At 53.0% G+C, this 19573-nt stretch overlaps 1 protein-coding gene across 3 annotated transcripts; it reads left to right on the plus strand.

Moving 5' to 3' along the window:
• Nucleotides 1-5336: 5336 nt before the first annotated feature.
• Nucleotides 5337-16564, plus strand: CFAP20 (cilia and flagella associated protein 20; the record flags this gene model as incomplete). Of its 3 annotated transcripts, XM_083852322.1 has the most annotated exons (6): nt 5340-5579; nt 11556-11635; nt 13113-13224; nt 13601-13789; nt 15186-15296; nt 16090-16564. In XM_083852322.1, exons 1-6 carry the CDS (start codon nt 5496-5498, stop codon nt 16093-16095), a joined length of 582 nt encoding a protein of 193 aa, XP_083708448.1. In that variant the 5' UTR covers nt 5340-5495. The 3 variants fall into 3 exon arrangements, with proteins under 3 accessions (XP_083708447.1, XP_083708448.1, XP_083708446.1); XM_083852321.1 differs by lacking the exon at nt 16090-16564 and having other exon boundaries at nt 5337-5579; nt 15186-15305; XM_083852320.1 differs by lacking the exons at nt 5340-5579; nt 11556-11635 and adding an exon at nt 11660-12126.
• Between the last annotated feature and the right edge of the window lie 3009 nt (nt 16565-19573).

Genomic DNA, 19573 nt, shown 5'->3' on the forward strand with positions numbered 1-19573 from the left:
AGCTGGTAGTACAGTCTCCGAGAGCAGAGGCAAAAGGGGCCACTTGACACCTTTAGGAGCATTCCTTCTCAGACCCCCATGCTCTTCTGGAGGTGCCTGTCTGGATGGCAGACTGGGTTCTGATGCTGGTACCCACTTCTTCCAACCCACGGGGCTAGTTCTTGGCTGTCCCAGCACTCCAGGAGCTCCCTTCTCTTCCTCTGTCCCGGGCTGAGACTCTCCTCCTCCTCCCTCTCAGCGCTGCCACGGCAGGCAGCCTTCACTTCTAAGCCAGTGTTGAGGGCTGGATGTTAACTTGAACTCTGAACTACTTGAAACTCTTGTCTAATCCTTCCTACTGGACTCTATACGTGGTCATTTCTCTTGTCTTGCCCCACTCCTTCACTCCCCGTGTGTTTTTTCCTCTGTGCCCCAGTAACTGAAGGTTCCCAGGCTGAAGAGACCTCTAAAACAAGGCTCTGTATGAAGGTCAGACCCAGGGTCCCGGGAGGGGACTTTGGGAAAGGTGAACCATGGGTGGGAAAGGTGAACCATGGGTCCTGCTGGCACAGGAGCACACAGTGCTGCTCTGCGCTGTCCCTGTGCAGCAGCTGAGGTGGAAATACAGGAGCTGGCCTTTGCATGAAGCCTGTGAGTAGCTGCGGAAATTTGCCACCACTCTTCTCATGGTATCACATTTGGACGTGTGCTGGCATGGAGTCAGACGTGGATGTGTACCTGATGGTATGTGGTAGGTAACCTTGACGTAAACAGTACAGGTAAGTTCAAGTCAGTTCCTAGTGACAGCCCTCATACGCAAGGTAGTGAAGGGCTGTGCTGATCTACATAATTAACTCAATTTACTTTTATAGAGTCACAGAATAGTTAAGGTTGAAAGGGACCTCTGGAGGTCATCTGGTCTAACCCCTCTGCTCAAGCAGGGACACCTAGAGCAGGGTACCCAGGGCCATCTCCAGACAGTTTTTGAAGATCTCCAAGGAGGGAGACTCAACAACCTCTCTGTGCAACCTGTGCCAGTGCTCCGTCACCCACACAGCACAGAAGTGCCTCCTGATGTTCAGAAGGAACCTCTTGTGCTCCAGTTTGTTCCCAATGCCTCTGTGTCCTGGCATTGGGCACCACTGAAAAGAGCCTGGCTCTGTCCTGCACTCTCCCTTTGCAGATTCTGACGAGGTTACCTACCAAGTTGGCCAAGGGAAGCCAGTAGATGTGACTTTTTCATTTTTAGCAAAGCTTTTGAAACTCTCTCTTATAGTATCCTTCTAGACAAAATGTCCCTGAAAAAAAGCGTGTCCCTGCAGGGAACAGCGCATTGCAGTGTCTGTCTGAGGTCTACATGTGTTAGGGAGAAGGATCACCACAAGCTCCCACTGAGCCATGGTCCCTGCAGCATGGTGGTGGTCTTGTGTGGAGCCAGGAGTTGACACTGATGATTGTTGTGGGTCCCTTCCAACTCACAATAGTCTATGATTCTATATAAGAGTGCTATTGCCCCTTCATCCATCCCTCTCCTGACACTGCTGGGGCTTGCTTTCCATCCCCACTTGCTGCCTGCCTGCTGTTAGAGAACAGTTGGTCTCTAAAGGATGCTCCTAGTGACTAGCATTTTCCTTTTTTATTCTTGTTGTTTGTCAAAAATAAACTCTTATTTGCCAGCTCATTTCTTGTCTTAGGTTTCTCCAGAGTCAGAAAGGTTTTGTTCATTCTTGCACCTTGCAATGCCACCGTGGGGGCATGTCCCACTTCCTTGACTTTCTCTGACAAAGAGCTCCAGCCCATGCTGGCACTGCCTTCTGCACACACTGCCTCTCCACTCCGCTTTTCTTTTCTGATCCCTTGCTTATCAGCAGCCGAGTTTCCTCTGTTTCCTCCTACAGTGTTCATAGTTCAGCCAGCATGAGGCCCGAAGTCTTCAACAGCCTTCATCCAAGTTCCTTCAGCATCCAAAGCTGCTTACACACCTTGCCTTCCCGTGTGTTGTGGCTGTGCATTTCCTTCCTAATTCCCTTTTTGGTTTCCTCATTACAGCAGCCCTTCACCCAGTCCCACTCCCAGAGGAAAATCCAAGCTGGGGGAGATGGCTGGCGTCATCTGGGCAGATTCCAGGGTCCCATAGTCCTTGCAGAAGTCATTGCTTTGCTCTTGTTTTGCCATGCAGTGAAGGCTTTTGGCTCACAGAGGTACCGACTGAATTTGGTCCTGGATTTACAGTCTGAGCACTATCCTTTCAGCAGGCCCACTGGGACATGCAGCACTAACAAACTGCTCTGCTCTCCAGCGATGGCTTATGCTGAGAGGGCATTGGCCTTGGTTAGGATTTCCCAGGCCATGAACCCGGAGCGTGTGCCCCAAGGCAAGCACAGGCTTGCTGATACTAGAGAGAGCTGCTATGTTTGGCTCCAGTAACTGCATCCAGCCATGTGAAGCTTCAGAGGAGAAACATTTCAGGAGTTTCCTGAAGATCTTATTCCTCTGAAGGCATCAGATTGCTGGGAACTCTGAAGGGCAGGAAATGCTTTAGTGGACAGCTATTTTTGGAGCTGCTCACTTCTTGGACCAGATTGTTCTCTTAAAAGGGGGCTTTTCCTCTGTGTATTCCCCAAAATTCAGTTCCTCTACACCCTGGGAATGAGGAATGGGGCAGGAAGGAATGTCAGCACCTTGCTAGTGATCTTCCAGGTGGATAACATCAGCGTGCAAGTCCCATCAAAATACATCTCCCAGAGACCGCTTTCTGAATGCCGGCCTTGGCTGTTAATTTGTGTTGACTCCCCATTATGCTAACATGCCATCTTTGTTTCTGCCCTCTCCTTCGGCCTGCACATGCCCTAAGGAAGGAGAGACGACAGGTATTATTTTTCTTTAGAATTTACTTAGAAATAGAGACAATTTGAAACTGCAACATATTCCACGTACATCCCTTGCAGCAAAACACGACATTAAAATGGTAAGTGGAGAGCATGTGAATGAGCAGGCTGTTCAGGAATGACAGCTGGATATTTGTCCCAGTTGTCTCTTACCATCTAATTAAGGGAACAAGTTATTTAATCATGTACTCCATACAGTGTACTCCAAACCATTGACAAGGTATAGCTGATAATTTCTAAATCATGCCTTGCTTTTATGTGCTCTACTTGTTTGTGTAAGAATTAACAGCCTGATAGTGTGGAATTGTAAACGGAGGAGAAAGCACTGCTATCCCAGGTGCTACAAGGGACTGTACGTTTGACACAGTCGGAGCATTTGTGGCCCAAGGGAGAGACAAGCACAACTGGCAAAGGATGTGATCACCAGTGGGATTTGAAGGAGGTATTTCGTAGCAACAACAGCTATCCAGGGCCCTGGAGTTAAACAGCACAGCTATCAAACTGATGCAGGATGATAAATTGTATGCTATTTAGTGTCTGTGCATTGCAGGTAGACGCTATAGCCATTATTTCAGCAGGTAGAAATGTAATATAGTTCTGTTTAAAAATGCAATTTCTAGCTCAAGCTGTCCCTGTTAAGCCTCTTCAGTTGTGCAAGGCTCTGTCTATATGTAAAAGCATTTTCACAACAGTAAAGTTGTACATCAGCCTCCCCTGACATTGGCAAGGCACCGCATCTTATCCCAGTTCAGAAAAAGACAAAAACGTTTCTTTGTAGTCATTCAGTAAGACCCAAGAGTTGTTGATGGCTCCCTTATCTCAGAGCATGATGATGGACACAGTCCAACAGCTAACACTTCCCACTGGAAGCTAGGCCAGAGCTGAAAGCAATAACAATTTAAAAGGAGTACGTAAACAGCATGAAAAACTAGGGTTATACAATGTAAGCTGACACGTCTTGCTCGTGCTCAGATAAGGATTGCTTCTGAAGATGAAATGGATTTGGCTCTTGTCTTTGTGCCTTACAGATTTCCTGAACAAATAAATGGTCCCTTGGCAGCCAGACAGCACAGACACTGCAGGGATAGGACTCTACCCACCCATGTACTCCTGTGCAAGTGGTTTCATAAAACCTGACTGCAGAGGATTTTGCTCATCAGCATCAGTGAAGGGTAGTGGCAGCATTTTGGGTTAAGCAGAGACAGCTGGTGAAGGGCAGAGAGGGAGAATCCCTTGCTCTTGCATTCAGCCACATCGCGTCACCTGTTCCCTACACTCATGGGAAGACACTTTGCGCTCTTGCCTCCACTGTTACTTTGGAAAGTCATTTGTGCCTTGGTTTTGGTGCCTGTCTCTGCATGCACTGAGCTGGGTACTTCTGCAGATGCCAGTGGCCCCGGGCAGACTGCCCGCAACCCAACAGAGAGCATGTTGTAGTCCTTCAGTGGCCGTGCCGTCCATATTCCTAGACCCAGGAGATGGAGCTGCTCTAGAAGGGCAAAGATGCCTCTGTCCATTAACCCACAAATCCAGGCCACCAGGTGGCCACGGGTCTGCACATGCCAGCACAAACAAGCCAGCCACTGGAGCTGCTGGCTCGGGGAGGAGACCTCTGCGAGGCCCAGAGCACCAAGCAGAAGGTGGGGTCTTTGTGGTGATAGATAGCGCCGCTGCTGCTGCTGTGTTTGAGAGATTTCCTTCCCTGCCTGCCTTCCTCCTGGTCTGCCTCATGACAGGTGTCTCTGGTGTCAGTGGGTGGACCCGACGATCTCTTGAGGTCCCTTCCAACCCTACAATTCTGTGATTCTGCGATTTCCACACCACGATGGAGCAATGTTGGAGCAGGTCCAGAGGGCCACAAAAATGTTGGAGGACCCTCCTGTGAGGAGAGGTTGAAGGAGCTGGGGTTGTTTCGCCTGAAGAGGACGCTTTGGGGAGACCTTGTGGCAGGCTTTCAATAAATAAAGGGGGCTTATAAGGAAGACAAGAAGTCTTTAGCAGAGCCTGCAGTGACAGGACAAGGGGCACTTTAAACTAAAAGAAGGTAGATTTAGAGGGGATATAAGAAAGAAATTTTCACGATGAGGGTGGTGACACGCTGGGACAGGCTGCCTAGAGAAGAAGCGGATGCCCCGTCGTTGGAACTGTTCAAAGTTGGGTCGGACGGGGCTTTGAGCAACGCGGTCGGGTGCCGGCAGAGGGTTGGACTGGGTGCCCTTCAAGGGTCCCTTCCAACCCAACCCAGCCTGCAATCCTGTGACAACAGCGGCCCGAAGAGCCGCCTGAGGGAACGCCGCCAGGAGAGACCTGCAGGAGGCTTCCCCGGCAGCCGCGGGGTGTGCGGGTGTCCCCGCAGCTCCCGAAGGGCGGCACCGCCACCCCCCGCACCGCCACCCCCCGCACCGCCACCCCCGGGGGGCGAACGCCGGGCCCCGCGCCCAGGCCGCGGCCCCGTTGCCCCGGCAGCGCCGCCCCCGGAAGCGGCGTTGCGCGGGGAGCGGAGCCTCGGGGATCGGCGGCGCCGCCACCCGGCAGCACCGGCCCCGGCCCCGGCCCCGATCCCGGCGGCGCTGCTGCTGCTGCTGCTGCTTCGTCCCTGCGCGGAGCGGCGGCCCCGGCCCCGCCGCCATGTTCAAGAACACGTTCCAGAGCGGGTTCCTCTCGGTGCTCTACAGCATCGGCAGCAAGCCGCTGCAGATCTGGGACAAGAAGGTGCGGAGCGGGGCGGGGGCGGCGGGGCCGGGGCGAGCCGAGGGCGGCGCTGCCCCTGCGTGCCGCAAACCGGCGGGGTTCCCCCTCCCGAGCCTCGCCGCGTCGCGTTCCCCCCCCCCCCCGGCCCGTCCTCGGGGTGCCTGCGCTGCCCCCCCCCCCCCCCCGGCTGTGTCCCCCCGCAGGCTCCCCGCTCCCAGGCGCGTTCAGCCCCTCGCGTTCCGGCCTAACCTGGGTCTCTGGTGGCCTGGAAAAGAGCAGAAGCCCCCGCGGCGGCTCGGCGGGGCTGCGTGCTGCCCTGAGAGGGCTGGTGCAGGGACCGAGTGGGGACGGGGACAGGCACAGCCGGCACAGCCTCCTCCCCGCGGGCAGGGAGCACCGGGCTGCCTCGCATGGGCTGGCTGCTCCCATGTGCCTGTCTTAGGGCTTCTGCGTGAACGCCTCTGGCTTTAAAAAGGGATCGGCAGCTTGTCTGTGCGATGCAAGGCCAGCACGCAGAGGGACACAGCGTGTCTCCAGCCTGGGTAAAGCCGTAGGCAGCCCGGTCTGGCCCTGCTCTGAGGAGGAGGTTGTGGTGGAGACCTGAAGCAGCATGAACTGCCCTGTGCGTGGTGGCACTACCGTGTCCGTGCAGCTTGTGGGGTGTGCAGCGGGAGCTGGGCTCGTGGCGTTTACATAAGCAATGTCTGTTTGTACACAAGGCCTTACCACACTGGCCGGAGAAGATTAACACAGAGTTTGCAGTGCTGTTGCCAAGAGCAGCACCTATGTGTGTGTGTGCAGGCTGCTTTTTGTCACCCGCTGTAGTGCCTGTGTGCAGCCGGTCCTTAGCACCACGGTCACAGCAGCCCCACGCCCTGTGAGCAGCAGAGCCACGCGCGAGTGCTTGTCCTGCTCAGGCCTCTGTCCTCAGGAAGCACCTCTAGCTTGGACGAGCTTCTTGGGAAGACTGCCTTGCTCACAAAGGTGTGGGGTGAAATTGGGGTGGGTTTTCTGACTTCTTTACCTGCGGATGTCAGTGCATTCAGTCTTTCAATTCACTTTTGCATTTAAAATGGGTTGAGGTTGTGGGTTTGTAACAGCTTCGTCGCTGCTGTTCTAACACCCTTGGTGCGTTTACAGCAGCAGGAGGCAAAGGGTGGCGCTTAGGACGTGTTGGAGCTGAGAGAGGAGTCCTTGCAGGTCCATGCTTGGCCATCACCTCTACACAGCTCCTCCAGAACCCCAGGTTGTGCTGCGGTTCTGTTTGTTGGGCGGTGCACGGGCTGTGTGAACGTACACCGAGGGAAGTGCCACTGATGGTTTGGGGCTGCCACGCTGCAGGGGAAGCCTCTCCGGCTTGATGCAGGAGTCGCCAGGTCTGCAGCAGCGGGTCAAGCCGGTGTCTGGCTTGGGCAGCGTGCGCTTGCTGGCAGGGCACCGTGCGTGCCGGCGTGCTGGAGGCATGCGGACAGAGCCTGTACCCGGGCTGTCCACTGCTGGGCTGGGTGCTTTCACAGCAGGCAAGCATAATGACTGCCAACCGCAGTCCGTATTGGAGAAGTGAGCAGGCCTGAAGTGAGTATGTGATCAAAGGTTGTGAGGATTTTTCCAGTTTTTTACTCATGGGGAAATGATGATCTGTCCGAACACAGACATCCCAAGAATCGTACAGCTCTGGCATTTCTACTGGAGAGGGTTATTTGGGGCTGGGGCATCGGGAAGGGGAGAAAACTTGATGGTAATTAATACTACAAAAATGAAGATGAGCCAGCAGTGTGCCCTGGCAGCCAAAAAGGCCAGCCGTGTCCTGGGGTGCCTCAGGCACAGCACTGCTGGCTGGTGAGGGAAGGGATTGTCCTGCTCTGCTCCGCACTGGTGCGGCCTCACCTTGAGGACTGGGTGCAGGTTTGGGCACCAAAATATAAGCACATAAAACTACCAGGGAGCATCCAGAGGAGGGCTACAAAGATAGCGTAGGGTGTGGAGGGCGTGACACTTGAGGAGCAGTTGGAGTCCCTGGGTTTGCTCAGCCCAGGGCAGAGCAGGCCGAGGGGAGGCCTCATGGCGGCCTGCAGCTCCCTCACGAGGGGAGCGGAGGGGCAGGCGCTGAGCTCTGCTCTCTGGGGACAGCGACAGGACCCGAGGGGACAGCATGGAGCTGGGACAGGGGAGGGTCAGGCTGGGTGTTAGGGAAAGGTTCTTCACCGTGTTGGGGGTTGGGCACTGGGACAGGCTCCCCAGGGGAAGTGGTCACGGTACCCAGGCCTGCTGGTGTTCAAGAAGCGTTTGAACAGTGCTTTAACATATAACTTGATCTGCAGACGTATGGTTTGATTTTTAGGTGGTCGTGTGTGGAGCCAGGAGTTGGACTCCATTGAGTCTTTGGGGGTCCTTTCCATTTCAGGCTAGTCTATCATTCAAGGATCTCTGCTGTTGAAGTTGAGCAAGGCTGTTTCTTGGCTGGTGTGGATCCAGCCAGCAGCAAAAGTGTGTCCCTGCAGCGAACAGCCCATGGCAGTGTCTGTCTGAGGTCTGCATGTGTTAGGGAGAAGAATCACCACAAGCTCCCCCTGAGCCATGGTCCGTGCAGCGTGGTGGTGCTCTGTTGGCACTTCAGCCCTCTTCTGCCGCTGCTGGGCATGCCTCCCACCCCCACATGTCCTAATGTGGCCTTTCTTGTCTTTGCAAAATTATCAGCAGATGGTGATTTCCCCCCCAGTCCTCCCAGTGAAAAACGTGGGGAATCTGAAGCCTTTGTGACATGGGGAAAGCATGTCAAGCATAGCTTGTCTGGCCCTTGTAGGACACCCACCACTTGCCTTGATGGAGGCAGTAGGATGTGAAGGCTTCTTCATTTGACTAGAGGCTGAAGCAGGGCACTAAGAGCCTTGCTTTGCTGTGCCGCGTGAGAGTCCATAGTGTCCCTCTGTGGGGCCAGATACGGTCCTGCCCTCCTCCCCCTTTTCCCCACAGCATGTAAGCTCTGGGCAGGCCCTGGCAGTGAGACCTGTCGAGCCCCATCCCTCCCAGCCATCAGCGTCCTGCCCCAGGGCCCTCCGGCAGCACCACCGAGGCTGCCTTCCTCTGCTGCTGATCCTCCCCTGGAGACCCGTCTGTGAGTGAGAGGGTTTCTGTTTGCCTTTTGTGTGGAGTTCAGAGCCCTCTGTTTGTTCCTGCAGCGTCCTGCCGCCGTTGTCCCTCAGCCAGCGTGTGGAGACACGCTTGCCCATCTCCAGGAGACCCGCTGATGCTTTTCCGCAGAGCAAAGGGGAATGGCTTGATGGAGCTTATCAGACCTATCAGTCCTTGTGCGGACTTTCCATTTGTTCTGCTGGCAAGTCAAGGCAGAATATCATAGCAATTTCAAATGCTGCTGGGAGGATGCGAGGTCAGCCAGCATTTGATACCCACCTGAGCACCAAATGAGTGTCCTGCCACCGGGATGCAGATAGCAGTTTCCCTGATGGACGTGGTGGGGGTTGAGAGCTCCTTATCACAGTGTTATCAGGGACTCTTGCAGCCCTTCTGACTCGGTAATGTGGGCACCCTCCTTTGCTTCCCTCACACGGCGTCTTCGTCTGGGTGGCCCCAGATTTCTGCGCCTGGAGCGCAGCGGTCGGCACCGCTCGCCGCCCCCCGGGTCTGCGTGCGCCAGCAGCCAAGCCGGGCAGCCTCTGCTCCTGCCTCTTGTTCTGCTGCCTCTCCTCGCCTGCCGTGGCTGGTGGCGATGGCGCCAGCCATGTTTCACAGCTGCTGGTGTGGCTCCAGCCTCGCACAAGCCCATCATCATCTGATGGCGATGGCAGCAATTCGGGAGCAAGCCTCCAGAGGTCGGCCTTGGACCGTGCCGCTCTGGCTTGCTCTCCTTTGGCCTTTGTTACTTTGGCCGAGTGTGGCTAGCAGCAATGACAGCTGTAGGAGATTCGTGTGTTAAGAGACAATGAATTGTCTGGAGCTGCTGCTCCCTTTAAACCCTGAGAGGTTTGGGATACACGTCTGTGAAATGAGCTTTTTCAGCTTGTCCTTAGACAGCACGTAACTTCCAGGTTATCCGAATTCAGAGGAAACGAAGGAATTTTCTGTCCTAAGAAGGCTACTACCCTTTCTACCAGCTCCAAAAATCCACCTTCGTAGACTTAAGGCAGCTAGAAAATAATAGCGAAGTAGAGATGTGGAGTGTTGTGTTTATCTTTTTAAAATTTCTGAAATCAGACCTTTCTGCCTCGCTGTGAGGTAGAGGAAAGCCCCTCAAGATGGGGGCTATCGCAGAGCCGCTACTGGGAGTATCTCCTCTCTTTTCTGTTTCTTTCATCCTCTTTCTGGCCGTGCTGAGGAAGAAGAGTTGCTTCTTTTCATTGTCTCTGTAATCTGGGGAAGGGAAGCCTTCCACAGGCTAAGGAAGGCGACCAGGTGGCAGATGGAAGCACTGCTGAGTAATCAGTTTAAAGCATGTTTAGCTGTACTGTTACTGGCCTTCCCGGAGAAGTCCAAGCTCGAACCTTCTTGTGCATGGAGCCATAGGCTACCCCTGGTGAAAGCTGTCCTGCACGGCGCGGAGGCAGCCTTTGTTCCATGCTGCTGTGTCGTGCTTGGGCAGGGTTATTTCCTGGTGTTAAGTCAGCATGCTACACCCCTGTGGGTTACAGGATTTAATTTCCTTTATGCTAGTTACCGCTTATAATAGAGAGAGGTACATGGGGCTTCTGCTGGGCTGATGATTTAGGGGAAAAAAAAAAGGTGCTGGCGCAGGCAAGGGGGAGAGTGGAAAAAGGCATGGAGTCCAGATCTCGTGTGGTTGTTTTTTCCTGAACAGACTTATAAACCCCCAGGTGCTGCATTTGATGCAAAGGTTTTGATACGGTTTCCCTGTGAGGATCCTCTCTCTGAGCTTAATGCTTTCTGGAAGCATTTGCGTGGGCTCAGAGCAGGGTTGAGAGCAGTCTGGCTGGACAAGCTGCACTCCGGCACCTAGCAGCAGGGGTTGGGTGATCCAGGCTGAGATTTCATGAAACCACTTAGTGGTTTCTCTGAGCCACTAAGAGACAGGCAGGGAGGTGGGCTGCTTCAGCGCTTCTCTCTCTTCCAGCAACGTGTGCAACATCACCCAGGTAGGTCCCTGTGAAGAGATGAACTTTGAAGATAAATGGCCAAACTTGTAAATCATTTTGTGGCTCCCGACTGGAACCATCCCATTAGAAGCTTAATGTATCCTGAATATTAGCGGTGGTGATAGGTGCTAAAGAAATTAATTTGTGAAATTGGAAGGAGATGCAATTTGCTGATCTAGCATTGAGGAAGGCTTAATTAGCAAAAGTACCTTTTAAATTGAGATTAATTTGATGGGAAGAGAGCTGCTTCGTTAAAGAAATAAATCCTTAGGCCCTGGGATTCAGCTATCTTGCTTGTGGAGAAAAATAACTTTGTGTTGGCTCCTGGTTCCTGCCTGGCCTTCCTGAGCTCTGTGGGGAGCTGGCTGTGCCCCTTAGCAGAGCAGACGATGGCTCTGTGCTCGTGTGCTCTGTGTTTGTCAAGAGTTTGACCCAAGCCCACGCCTGGTCCTGCATTTCCGCAGAGGCAGCCGGCTGTGCCCAGCAATAGGCTGAGGCCCTGTGGTGGCTGGTGGCTGCTGGACGCTCCCTTTGCTTGCATCTGTGCTGCCCATGCTTGCTTTTACCCCTTATCGTATCGCACTTTGGATTGCTCTTGCTCTGACATTGTTCCTTTTGTTTGTTTGGGCGTTTTACATGAGGCTTGAGTCACTTGTGTTCACTGTAGCGTGGTTGAATAAATTCATGTCTTGCACTCAGTCTTCGTGCAGCCACAGGCTCTGCCTTGGGGGCCTGGCGCTCTTGGGTGGTGATCAAATCTTGGAAACAGAGGTGTCCAGGGCAGTAGGAGCCAACTGAATATAGAGGGGTCTTCCCAGCATCTTTTTCCCCTTGTCCATGTGTCTCTTGATTTCTCTCTTGAATAATGTCTAACCCGCTTCTCTTTCAGGTGCGCAATGGCCATATCAAACGAATCACCGATAATGACATCCAGTCACTGGTGCTGGAGATTGAAGGAACTAATGTCAGGTAGGAGAGGGCTGCTTCTGCCCTAGCGTGCCCTGGGGGCTTGGTCCTGGAGCTGAGTGAAAGATGTCGGTGCCCAGCAGACATTTCTTCAGGCTCTACCATGGTCTCTTTGTCCGTAAACTGAAGGAAATAATCTGGGGTCAGATCGCTGCTGCCTCTCTGGCAGCGTACCGTGCCTCTGAGAATCACAGAGGGTGAGGCTGACAGGGACCTCTGGAGGTCATCTGGTCCAACCCCCTGATCCAGCAGGGCCACCCAGAGCAGCTTGCCCAACACCATGTCAGATGGATTATGAAGACCTCCAAGGAGGGAGACTCAACAACCTCTCTGGGCAACCTGTGCCAGTGCTCCGTCACCTGCACAGCACAAAAATGCTTGCTGAAGTTCAGAAGGAACCTCCCGTGCTCCAGTTTGTCCCCATTGCTTCTTGTCCTGGCACTGGGCACCACTGGAAATAGCCTGGCTCTGTCCTCTCTGCACCCTCCCTTCAGGTATTTATAGACATTGATGAGATCCCCCTGAGCCTCCTCTTCTCCAGGCTGAACAGACCCAGCTCTCTCAGCCCTTTCTTTTAGGAGAGGTGCGATGCAATGACCTCTTCCTGGATATACTTGTGGAATTCCCTGTCATCCTCAGTGGGACTGAAGGGAGAGTCCTTTTATTTTTCCATCACTTGGGAACAAATGATGTATTTGGTACCTGGTTCCCACTCAGTACCAGTTACTGAGAAAGCAGCCCTCTGCCTTCTGTATCTTTATTGTCTGAGGCCTGCTCTGCTGCTCTTCACGTGTGACAGCTGCTCCTGACAGCAGAGAGGAGGGTCAGAGGGAGATTTCTGAGGCAGATAGCTTATGTTGCTTCACTTAGCCACCTTGTCCCCACCAACTGGGGAGGAAGACGGGGGCTCCTTCGTTAGCGGGCTCCGCGTCCCCGCAGCCGCGGGCTGTTTTGGAGCAGGGTGCTCCTTATAAGGGAGCAGAGACTCCTCTCCTGCAGGCAGGCTGCGCCAGCGCTGCTCTTCCTCCCAGGATGTGTTGATACAGAACTTGCCAGACATGACGTCTACTTGTAGGGCTTGTGACCTCTGTCTTCCCAGCTATATACAGCACACAGGGCTTCTGCTGTGCTCGGGGGAGCTCTACCTTCTCGGGTAAGGGGGTTGTATTAAGAAACAGTGCTGACATAGCCTTGAAATGAGGGAGGTGAAGCCATTCAAGAAGGTGTTTCCCGAACTGGGTGGGAAAAGCGGGGTTTGAAATGCCGTCTTTGGGCCTTTTAGCTTGTTCTCCCTGCAGCTTACCTCTGAAATTGTCCCTCCTGTTACAGAAAGCCCTGATTGTTGCTGAGATCTTATGGTCACAGCTCTGTATTCCTGCCTGTCCTCCAAGATTGCATTAGTTCAAGTGAAAGTCTTGGGACTTGGGACTGTGTGCTTTGTGCCATGTGAGATCCTAAAGCATTTTTCTGTCCCTCTTAGTACCACATACATCACATGCCCTGCTGATCCAAAGAAGACCCTGGGCATCAAACTACCTTTCCTAGTGATGATCATCAAGAACCTGAAGAAATACTTCACTTTTGAAGTGCAGGTGAGGAGGGCAGAGTGGGGAGTCCCTTCAGGGACTAGTGAGGAAGCTGCCAGGGGGCCTGCGCTCGTACTGGAACTTTGACCCTAGCCGCATGCGGTCCCCAAAGCAGTTGTGCTATCAGGGCTGTACTGGGTCTTCTGCGAACAGTCACGAGCTCACCTTGTCAAGCTCATCAGTCAGCTCACAAGTGTGACATAGCAGCTATTCCTGAAAGTGGGTCTGTTTGCTGTTAAAAATACTTATGCTGCAAAACGAGGAGGTGAGAGTAGGAGAGCCCCATCTCAGAGACAAGTGGAGCCTGAATCTAGAACAGATGCTGTCTCGGGAGCTGGAGGCCTCTGTCGTCAGGGTCAGCCGCCTTTCTTCATTGCCCCAGGTGCTGGATGACAAGAACGTACGCCGGCGCTTCCGGGCCAGTAACTACCAGAGCACAACTCGGGTGAAGCCCTTCATCTGCACCATGCCCATGCGGCTGGACGACGGCTGGAACCAAATCCAGTTCAACCTCTCGGACTTCACACGCCGGGCGTATGGGACAAATTACATTGAGACCCTAAGAGTTCAGGTAAGCAGCAGGAATGTCCTACCCGCAGGAACCAACCTGGTAGTCTTCTTGCTGGCTGGGACAGCCTTGCTGGAGGTTGGGAATCCAGGCTTAGCCCCATCTGGTTCCTCCGCCAGTCCAACTCTTTGCAGAGCTGGGAGAGCAAAGGCACGACTGAGATAGTGGAGGTCTTGATGCTGCCTCATGTCACCAGGCTAGACAGGGATGAAGGAGTCCATTTCCACCTTGTTTCTCTTGCTGGCTGTCAAGAGTCACAGTCCACCTCAAGCTCTCTGCAGTGTGCCATATGTCCTGGGTGGATGCTAGCTTGGAATTAGCTGTGTGCTGCTGTACTGTCCAAGTGTACTGGGCAGCAGTGGGACAGGTGGAAGCCCCGTACCAATGCAGGGTGATACGTTCCTTACGTACCCCTGGTTAGGCTTCTTTCCTAGTGCAGGTGGAGGGACCCTTCGAAAGAAGTCTCAGTGAAGACTGAGTCTTTTGAATCGGAAATGATGCAGTGTATGTTCCTGCTGAGGACATGTAACTTGCTTCTTGTGCTAGGGATTCACATTTACTGTGTCCAGTGGCATGTGTTATTTTGAGCATGCCTGTTCCTTAGTATGATGGGAGAGACTGCTGCGGTTCCTGGTGGGGTTACCCTGAGATCAGCAAACAGCCTACCTGGGAAATGTCTGGCTTCTGTCACACCCACGAGGGAGACTGGAGTGACTCCAGCTGGTAGTGGAGGCAGCACAGACTGGACGGTCTCATTCATGACCTCAGATTGGCCCTAGAGAGGGAGCGTTAAAAATGCAGCAGGTTGAGATTTGTCTTCCTTGCTGTTGCTGATACCTGTGGAGAAGCAGAGGTAGGTTCACAGCAAAGAACTCCTTGCTATGAAGCAACCAAGACAGATCTCAGTTGGTAGAGATGCTGGAGGTTGGTCATGCTTCTTGAGACAGCCTCAGTCACTGGAGAGAGCAGCTACCGCAAAGCAGGGGCGTGGGCCAGTGTTTCTTCTCTTATGTTCTGCTAGATTCAGAGAGTCGGTGAGGCCTCCTGAGAAGGCTTAGGCCAGGACACTTACAGTGGGGTAGCCAAAATAGGTCTCCTTCCTTGCAAAACAAGGAAGGATTTTGGCTGACTGGTTAGACTTTGGTCCACATAACAGTAAGAAGAGCTGGCATGCTGTGGCATGTTGTCCCCATACCTGTAGCCTGGGGAAGAGTGGAGCTGCTAGGGGGAAAGTAACGGGGGTGCTGGGGCAGGAGGGACAGACCATCTAGCAGCAATGGGCAAGCTGGAAGGACTTAACGGTGGTGCAGGCTGCTGAGCCGAGGAATCCACACTGCTGCGTGACTGCAAAGCTGGATGTGGAGGAAAAAGGACTCACTCTCTTTACTTTGACTCTTAGATACATGCCAACTGTCGCATCCGACGGGTGTACTTCTCGGACCGGCTGTACTCTGAGGATGAGCTCCCAGCTGAGTTCAAGCTGTATCTGCCTGTCCAGAACAAGGCCAAGGTGAGCTAGCTATGGGCAAGGAGGGCAGTAGCAGCAGTGGGGCCAGGCTAGCATTAATCCTTTCCCTGCTGCCTGTACAGTCCAGAATTTATTCTAACAGCAGAGTTGTCACCAGCTTTGGCCTGCAGCCAAGGAGCACCCTCTTTGTTTCCAGGACGAGCAGTCTGTCTGGTGGCTTGCTGAGTGGCTTTCCTGCCAAAGCACGTGGAAGTTGTCATTCCCATCTAGGAGCAGAGAGATCTGTGCAGCTGCTCCCCGTGTCCTTTCAGTTCGTGTTGAAGGACGCTGGACAGAGTGGCAGCCTCCCAGCATCTCTCTTTAGCTTTCGCCCGTGACTCAGCACGGTGCCTTTGCTATTCGCAGCTCGCTGCAGCTCCGCCCTTGTCTTCCAAGGGTGGTGGGGCTGCAGGGTGGGTAGGGGATAGACAAGCCTGTGGCTGCCCGGCAGGAGGAGATGCTGAGTTCTGCGTTCCCAGTGGCAGGACAGGAGTCCTCGGTGTACTGGCAGCAGTCTTGAGGCTCTGCAGAGATGCACCTCCTTTGCCAGGGCCAGGCTGTCCCAGTGCAGATGCTTGTTTTAGCAGGGAAGATTCCTTGGCAGGATCTCAAGGATCTTGGGTGCTGATCTTAGTGGAAGGTGGAGGCAGTGTTAACAGTAGGCAACACCCCTGAGGAATCTATCACTGCCTTTTGGGCTGTCCAGGGAGCTCTGAGCCCTCCCAGTACAGTCTTGGTGTTACTTGTATGTTTAGTGTCCTGTAAGTGTCTCCTTTCTTTTCCCTGCTCTGTCCAGCAATAACACCACGTTCAGAAGAGATGCGAGAAATATTTGGGATCAACACAAGCAGGTGGAAGAGAAGGCCCTGCTGAAGCAAAGATTTCGATCGGCTCACCTTGTCTAGGGTAGCTTTGATTCATCTGGTACCCCTCTTCTAGACAGGACACAATTAACCATGTAACAGGTCTGGGACTATGTTGTTGGTGTGCGAGTTGCACAGAATCAGAGTTTTCCTAACTGTTCCTAAAGTGCTGAGCCTAAGCACTGCAAGTAGCATAGTACCTGATCTCATGTTGCACAAAGGTTGCTCAAAGTGGCCACAGCCCTTTCGAATAAGGGATTCAGTGGGAATTACAGGGTTAAGTGTGCCCTCTTGAAGATACCAACTTTATCTTTCTTTCCTTGTTTTCCATCTATTATTTTATATATGCTCTAAGTATGGATGTAATACTCGCTCTTGGAAAATTATTAAACATATGACTTTGTTTGTAAGTCTTCTCCTGGCATCTTCCTCCTTTGGTGGGTCCTTTAATTTCCACGTGTTAGCACTGCGGAAGGTGCTGAGGAGTTTCTTTAGGAACTTAAATGTTAGGATTTGTCTTTGATTGGCAGCCTCACTTTTTAAGGGTCATTACAGATGTGGACAACAATAATCTGGAGAGAGGAAAAATAACAAGGTTTCAGTAGAGGAGACAAGATCTGCTATACACAGTAGCTTATTCCAGTTCAAGAACTGGGGATAGCTGACCTGTGACAAAACCCGTAGCGTTCACTTTTGGTACATGGAAATAGGTTTTTCGTTCCCTGCTTATTTGAAGCCATTTTCCCAGCAGTGACAAATTGTTCTTACCTGCTTGTTAAACGGGCACAGTTCTGATAGCTGTGTGGTTAAACAGCTCAATCCTGCTCTCAGCCAAGCATTTAGCAGCTACTTATAGCAAAAGGCACACAATAGCCTTCCAACTGCCAAATTGTTCCTTTCCCTGGGGATCAAAGGGGAGGTTTAGCAAAGCAGCAGAACAGAAGCGAACAGAAGCGGAAGTCTTTTCCTGTTCTGAGGCTGCCCTTCCCTGTCTCAAACCAATTTGCCTTTGTTGTGGAAAGGCATACTGAGAGGAGGCTGCAAACCTCTACCAGTAATGGAGAAAGTCTGGGAGAATCTGTTGCCGTACCTCCCTGGGGCCAAGCCCCAGCAGCTCCTTGGGCTGGTGGGTACCATGGGCTGGTGTTGGTCCCTCCCTGGTTCTGGGCTGCGCAGCAAATTGGGAAAACTTCCCTGTACATTATTGTCCTGTAAAACAAAGCTGGTGTCCACGGGAGGAGAGTGTGCTGGGGGACATCTGCCCTGAATCTGCACCAGATTCTGAGTTCAGTCCAGCTGGTTTAAAGGCTGGACATTGCTGACTGAGGGTACACAGCTGCTCCTTTACGTGGACTCCCCGTGGGTCACCTGTAATGCACTTGCCTTATGTGCACCTTGAAGCTGCCATGATTTGAAAGGGAGGTACTGACTCTGTGCTGCCAATCGGTGCTGAAGGCTTTGTGGAGAAAATCTTTCTAGTTTTTATAGCAGTTGAATAGCTTGGTAGTTCCAAGGAGCCAAGGCAAGGAAGCCCACGTGGGGATGCACCATCCATCCCGCTTTGATGTCTGTCATGGCTTGGCTGGACTTGAGCTTTGTCAAGTGGAGTCACGCTGCGCCGTGTGCCAAGGATCAGTCGTAATGAAGTCTATGGCTAGGCTTTCCTGACAGGTTTGCAAACTCGCGGGAGCAGGGGAGTCTCGGCTGCTGAGGGAATCCATCAAACCCTGGCAAGGTAAAGCATCCCTTCCCACGGGCCCTTGCTCAGGAGCACGTTTGCAGAAGTTGCCAGCAGCCAAATGCTCACACGGCACGGCTGCTGCCTTTCCTAGCCCACTGGGCCCCCATCGCTGGCTGTCCCTCGTCCATTGAGGATTTGGTCTTGCTCTGAGTGACTAACCTTAACTGCATGAACACAGGCTAGGCTCCCTGGGTCCCCGAGCTGGCTGCCTCTGCGGAGGGATGAGATGGGCCCTGCTGCCAATTCCTGTGCGGTCTCTAGGAGCTGTGCCAGCGGGTTCGCTGGAATGAACTCCTAGCCACAAACCCTTACATCTATGTGGGCTCTGTATTTTTTTTTAATATGAGGGAGAATACTGAATCTTCCTGTTTATATGCTGTACAAGGTGGAGCATCATCAGATACTGGCCCTTTCCTGTAGGGGCAGATTGTGGTGGATTTATAGAGTGCAGTTCAAGAATAATCCTATTTTAATCCTGCTCTCCCATTGGAACCTTAACTATCCCATTGTTGTGAAGGCAAGGAAAGTTGGGATGTTCTTTCCCCTTCCCAAGGAGAAGAGGATGCTGCTGGCAGACAGGCCAAAATACCACAGGAATCGCATCGGTAGTCACTTTCTAGAGTAAATGTGCATTAGCAAAACTCCTGTGATGAAGGGTACGGCTTTTTACTGCTTGGGTTAAGGCTCTCGACCCAGCTGGGATGCAACATCGCCCTGCATGGGAAGAGTGGATGCCGGAGGGATGCAGGTCCACAAACGGGAGCCTACCCCATGGATGGCTGCTGCATGCGTGCTCTCCATGCAGGAGAAGTGCACAGTGGGATTTCCTGGGACTGGTTTCTGCCCTTTGTGCTCTGCGGCCCAGGCAGAAGTCGGTGTGTCCAGCCCAGTGGAACAGTAAGACACTGGTACAGGCTTCTGTCCCTGCTTCTGGCTTTTCCCTTGCTCTTTGTCCCCTTCCTGTTAAGTGGATCCTGACATAAAGCACCAAGAGCAGGATCACAGGCAGGCATCCCTGCTCTGGAGTGTGCTGAGAAGGTGTGTGACAGGTACCCTCGTGGGCTGGGTTGTCTCTTCAGCTCCTTGCCTTACAGAGGAGTAAGTCTCATTTGCTTCTGATCATGGAGGTGATATCCAGGAATCAAGAAGATCTGGGCCAAACTCATATTCTTGCCCTTTTTTCCTCCCTTTCTGTATCTTCCTGGATGTCTTCCGCTAAATACTGCCCTCTCCATAGAGGGATTATACCTCCAACATGATGCTAATCCTCTGCAGCTGTTGTCCAGTGTGGGTTGGGTGGTGCTGGAGGCAAGGGAAATATTTATCTTAAGTTTTGCCATTGGATACTGCCCAGGAAAAATGAATGACCGTACTGGGGGCTTTTGCCACTTCTGCACACGGTGGGAGGTGACCTTCCTGCCATGTGCAGGAGGGGACTGAGCACTTCCCCTGGTGAGCTGCACCGAGCAAGATTTTATTCGGATGAGGGAGCGGCTGCGTGCCCTGACAGCTGCCCCTGGTACCGGATGGGGAAAGCCTCGGTGTTGCTGGAGGTGAGGAGATGATGGATGTGAAGTTGTGCTGAAACAAACCTGCAGACTGTCTGCTTTGCTGTCACCTCGTGTGTTGCCCCCGTGGCCCCCAGGGTGACTTTCCTCCCTGTGAGATGAAGGCTC

This window comes from Anser anser (genome assembly GCF_964211835.1).
Source record: "Anser anser genome assembly, chromosome: 11".
Taxonomy (NCBI): domain Eukaryota; kingdom Metazoa; phylum Chordata; class Aves; order Anseriformes; family Anatidae; genus Anser; species Anser anser.